Raw genomic sequence first — 6,000 nt, 5'->3', positions numbered from 1 at the left:
TCAAAGTTCACAAGGCACTGCAGGAAGAAGGAGAAAAAGAATTACTACAATTTGAAAAAAGTGGAATGAAACTCGCGTTTTCAATACTTATCCAACTTTTGGTTGACTAATTTTCCCTGCCCTTGCTCCTCCTCCTCCTCTCTTAAAGATGCTGACCTTGCTGTTTGATTTCCGTGGGCAATGGCAACCCTTTGGCACATAAGCTACTCTTATGTTTGTCCAGATAGTCGATCACTGGCAACTTCACAAACGCACCTGCCTTCAGCTGATATCCGTGCAGTGGATTTAACACAGGATCCCTTGCTACTTTGTAACACACCAGGTACTGCATGTGGCATGGTGGGACGTACTCCTCTATCTTGAGTCAGAAGGTTGTGTGCTCAAGCTCCACTCCAGAGACTTAAGCCTAACACCTGGACTGCTGGCTCAGACTGAGAGAATGCTGCACTGTTAGAGGTGCTGAGATGTTAAACTCAAACTCCATAATGTTCTCTCAAGTGCATTAAAATGTCCCAGAGCGCTTATTTGAAGAACAGATGGGGGAGTTCTCCTCTGTGTCAATATATTTATCCCTCAAACAACATTACTGCAACAGATCATATTGGTCACTAACTCAATACTGATTGTTGGATCACGCAAATTGGTTGCCACATTACTTATATTGCAATGGGACTATACTTAAAGCCTTTTGCAACCAATGAAGTACCTAAGGACGTAAGAAACAGAAGCTGATCTAGGCCATTTGGCCCCTTGAACCTGCTGTGCCATTCATTAAGATAATGGCTGACCTGATTTTGGCCATGACTCCACTTTCATGCCTGCCCCCATAACTCTCAACAACCTCTTAAAAAATCTGCCTATTGCAGCCTTGATAATATTCAGTGACCCAGCCTCCAATGCTCTCCTGGGGAACAGAATTCCAAAAATTAATGACTTTTTGAGAAAAGAAATTCCTCCTCATCTTGGTTTTAAATGGGACATTTTTTTTTGAAACTGTGTCCCCCTAGAGTCCCCCATGAGGGGAAACATTCAGCATCTACCCGGTCAAGAATCTTATTTTCAATAAGATCATCTCTTGTTCTTCTCAACTCCAGTGAATGTCGACCAAAGCTGCTCAACTTTTTCTCATAAGACAACCTCTTCATCCCAGGATTCAACCCAGTGAACCTTCTGTCAACTGCCTTGAAGCATATCCCTTTTTAAGTAAGGAGACCAAAACAGTGTTCTAGGTGTGGTTTCACTAATTCGCTGTACATTTGTAGCAAGACTTCCCCACTTTTATACTCCTCCACCACCACCCCCGCACCCCCCACCCCCCACCCTGCAATGAAGGCTAACATTCCATTTGTCTTCCTAATTACTTGCTGTGCCTTCATGCTAACATTTTGGGATTCATGTAGGAGGACACCCAGTTTCCTCTATACTGTAGCTTCCTGCCATCTCTCTCCATTTAAATAGCATTCCACTCTTCTATTCTTCCTGCCAAAGTGGACAACCTTACATTTTCCCTCATTATAGACCGTCTGCCAATTTTTTGCCCACCTGCTTAACCTATCTGTATCCTTTTGCAGACTCTTTATGTCCTCACAGCTTGCTTTCCTACTGATCTTTGTATTGTTAGTAAGTTTGGCTTCAATATACTTGGCCTATACATCCAAATCATTAATATAGTAAATAGTTAAGGGCCCAGCATTGATCCCTGTACACATCATTAGTTACTGTTTGTCAAACTGAAAATGATCCCTTTATCCCGACTCTTTGTTGCCTGTTACTTTGCCAAACCTCATGGGCATGATAAGAGCATGAGCTCCTATCTTGTCTGATGATCTTTTATGTGAATCTTATCAAATGCCTTTTTGAAATCCAAATACACTACATCTACTGGTTCTCCATTATCCATCTTGCTTGTTATATCCTCAAAGAACTCATAAATTTGTCAAATTTTGGCACAATCTGAGGAAGTAAAAGACCCTAGTTCTTTTGCCAACTAACTCATTTTATTTAATAAATTAACTGAATAATTCATGTAATAATTTACCCTTATAAGCCTTAGCATCTTCAAGAGAGGAAGGGAGAGGGCTTAAAGAAGGAAAATGCCACTTATTACTAACCTTGGGCCTGTTCCAGAACAAAAATGGATGACAGGTTCATGCAATTGGCACGGTGTTCAAATTCTAGGCGGCTGTACTTAGTCACGGTAGGAGATCTGTCTGTATTGAGAGAGGAGAAAAGAACAGAAAGTGAGGGGAGGGAGACTTTAATATTGTGGTCCATGTGTATTAGTAGAATGGCAGTCATCAATGGATACCTCAAATGACCTCTCCCCTGACATTCCTCATTCATAGCGCACGGTGGAGTTCTATAACCTCATAGCTAACAGTCCCCCTGTGACATGGGGAGCCAGTGGGTCAGGATTTTTTATATGGTCTCCAGTATTTTAACACAAACATAGAATGATACAACACAAGGAAGCTATTTAGTCAATTGTGTCTGTTCAGCTCTTTGACAGAGCTATTTAGTGAGTTTACAGAGCTATTCAGTGAGTCTCATGTTTCCTCTAGTCTTTTCCTTGCAAAGTCCTCCCTTTTAAATGTTTATCCAATTCCCCTTAGAAGATTGCTATTGAATGAGTGCATATTGAGTGCGGGAGGGCATGCCAGGAGCAGCACCAGGGATGCTTAAACATGAGGCGTCAGCCTAGTGAAGTTACAAACAGGGCTAATTGTATGCCAAACAGCAGAGGCAGCATGCGATAGACAAAGCTAAGTGATCCCACAGCCAACAGATCAGATTCAAGCTCTGCAGTCCTGCCACATCCAATTGTGAATGGTAGTGGACAATTAAACAAGTAACTAGAGGTGGACGCTCCACAACTATCCCCATCCTCAATGATGGGGGAGCCCAGCACATCAATGCAAAAGGCAAGGCAGAAGCATTTGCAACAATCTTCAGCCAAAAGTGAGGAGTGGATCATCCATCACGGCCTCTTCGTCAGGTCCCCCGCATCACAGATCTCAGTCTTCCCACACAATATCAAGAAACGGCTGAAGGCATTGGATACTGAAAAGGCTATGGACCTTTTTGTTATTCATTCACGGGATGTGGGCATCACTGGCTAGGCCAGCATTTATTGCCCATCCCTTGTTGCCCTTGAGAAGGTGGTGGTGAGGTGCCTTCTTAAACCGCTGCAGTCCATGTGGTGTAGTTACACTCACAGTGCTGTTAGAGAGGGAGTTCCAGGCTTTTGACCCAGCGACAGTGAAGGAATGGCGATATATTTCCAAGTCAGGATGGTGAGTGGCTTGGAGGGGAACTTGCAGGTGGTGGTGTTCCCATCTATCTGCTGCCCTTGTCCTTCTAGATTGAAGTGGTTGTGGGTTTGGAAGGTGCTGTCGAAGGAGCTTTGTGAATTTCTGCAGTGCATCTTGTAGGTGGTACACACTGCTGCTACCAGTGGTTGGGTCTGGGACACTACCTGGAGGAACTCCTGCAGTGATGCCCTGGAGCTGAGATGACTGACCTCCAACAACCACTACCATCTTTCTTTGTGCTCTGTATGACTCCAACCAGCAGAGAGTTTTTCCCCTGATTCCCATTGATTCCTGTTTTGCTAGGGTTTCTTAATGCCACACTCAGTCAAATGTGGCCTTGATGTCAAGGGCAGTCACTCTCATCTCACCTCAGGAGTTCAGCTCTTTTGTCCATGGTAGAACCAAGGCTGTAATGAGATCAGGAGCTGAGTGGCCCTGGTGGAACCGAAACTGGGTGTCAGTGAGCAGTTATTGCTAAGCAAATGCTACTTGATAGCACTGTTGACGACCCCTTCCATTTCTTTATTGATGATCAAGAGTAGACTAATGGGGCTGTAATTGGTCAGGTTGGATTCATCCTGCTTTTTGTGTGCAGGACAGAGCTGGGCAATTTTCCTCATTGCCGGGTAGATGCCAATGTTGTAGCTGTACTGGAACAGCTGGCTTGGTGTGTGGCAAGTTCTGGAGCACAGGTCTTCAGTACTATTGCCCATAGCCTGACAACATTCTGGCTCTTGTACTAAAGGCTTGTGCTCTAGAACCTCCAGCCAAGCTGTTTCAATTCAGCTACAACACTGGGATGTACCCGATGATGTGTAAAGTTGCTCAGGTATGTTCTGTCCATAAAAAGCAAGACATATCCAATCCAGTCAATTTCTGCCCCATTGGTCTACTCTTGATCATCAGAAAATTGATGGAAGGTGTCATCAGCAATAACCTGCTCACAGGTGCCACCAGGGCCACTCAGTTCCTGACATCATTGCAGCCACGATCCAAATGTGGACAAAAGACTGAACTCAAGAGGAAGGTGAGCGTGACTACTTGACATCAAGGCAGTGTTTGACCGAGTGTGACATCAAGGTGCCCTCGCAAAATTGGAGTCAATGAGGAGTTGTGAATGGCAGTGGGATGTCAGTGGGAATCACTCCACTGCTTGGAGTCATACTTAGCACAAGATGGTTGTGGTTGTTGTTGGAGGCCAATTATCTCAGTCACAGGACATTGCTGTAGGAGTTCCTTTGAATAGTGTCCTAGGCCCAACCGTCTTCAGCTACTTCATCGATGACCTTCCCTCCAACATAAGGTCAGAAATTGGGATTTTTGCTGATGATAGTACAATGTTCAGTGCCATTCACAACTCCTCAGCTACTGAAGCAGTCCATGTCTATATGCAGCAAGCCTTGGACAAAATACAGGTCTGGACTGTTAATTGGCAAATAACATTCATGCCACACAAGTGCCAGGCAATGACCATTTCCAACAAGAGAGAATCTAACCATCTCCCCTTGAAATTCTCCAACAACACTCAAGAAGCTCCACATCATTCAGGACAAAGCAGCCTACTTGGTTGAAACACCATCCACTACTTTAAAAATTCACACCCGAGATTACCAACTCACGATGGCAACAGTGTGGACCTATAAAAGATGCAGTGCAGCAACTCATCAAAGTTTCATACCCTTACGCCCTTATCTCAATGAATTTCAGGCTCGGCACGATGCTGAACTCTTCTTCCGCTGTCTTCGTCTCCGTGCTCACTTCTTTGGGCAGGAGTCCTCTCCCCATTCAACGGATCCTTTTACCCACCTCCAATATTCTCCCTCCCTCTGGATTCTTACCTTCTCTTGAACTTTTCATTGAGAACTGTCGGCGTGACATTAGTCGTCTCAATTTCTCTGCTCCTCTCACCCATTCTAATCTGTCTCTCTCTGAACTTACTGCACTCCATTCTCTCAGGTCCAACCCCAACATTGTCATCAAACCCGCTGACAAGGGTGGTGCTATTGTCTGGCGCACTGACCTCTACCTTGCGGAGGCTGAGCATCAACTCACAGACACTTCCTCCTACCTCTCCCTGGACCATGACCCCACCACTGAACATCAAGCCAATGTTTCACTGACCTCATCTCCTCTGGGGATCTTCCTCCCACAGCTTCCAACCTGATAGTCGCCCAACCTCAGACGGCCCGCTTCTATCTCCTACCCAAAATCCACAAACAGAACTGCCCCGGTAGACCGATCGTCTCAGCTTGCTCCTGCCCCACAGAACTCATTTCCCATTATCTTGACTCCCTTCTCTCTCCCCTTGTCCAGTCCCTTCCCACCTACATCCGTGATTCCTCTGACACCTTACGTCACATCAACAATTTCCAGTTCCCTGGCCCCAACAGCCTCCTCTTCACCATGGATGTCCAATCCCTCTACACCTCCATCCCCCACCAGGACAGTCTGAGGGCCCTTAGCTTCTTCCTCGAACAGAGGCCCGAACAATCCCCATCCACCACTACTCTCCTATGTCTGGCTGAACTTGTTCTCATGCTGAACAATTTCTCCTTTAACTCCTCTCACTTCCTCCAAATAAAAGGTGTGGCTATGGGTACCTGCATGGGCCCCAGGTATGCCTGTCTCTTTATGGGGTATGTGGAACATTCCTTGTTCCAGTCCTACTCCAGCCCCCTCCCACAACTCT

The 6,000-nt window shown here is 45.6% G+C and overlaps 1 protein-coding gene across 1 annotated transcript in view; it reads right to left on the bottom strand.

The window, feature by feature from the left end:
- The window catches only part of LOC121291297 (apolipoprotein M-like), a 29,708-nt gene continuing 23,708 nt past the window's right edge, over positions 1-6,000 (bottom strand). Inside the window, exons 5-6 of the mRNA XM_041212369.1 lie at positions 2,112-2,210; positions 1-17 (exon numbers count right to left, since the gene is read on the bottom strand). Of these exons, the coding sequence (XP_041068303.1) occupies positions 1-17; positions 2,112-2,210 (116 nt within the window). The remainder of the gene's footprint in view (positions 18-2,111; positions 2,211-6,000) is intronic.

Source organism: Carcharodon carcharias, chromosome 19 (genome assembly GCF_017639515.1).
Source record: "Carcharodon carcharias isolate sCarCar2 chromosome 19, sCarCar2.pri, whole genome shotgun sequence".
Classification (NCBI taxonomy): Eukaryota; Metazoa; Chordata; class Chondrichthyes; order Lamniformes; family Lamnidae; genus Carcharodon; species Carcharodon carcharias.
This window is presented reverse-complemented; position numbering and strand designations above follow the sequence as displayed.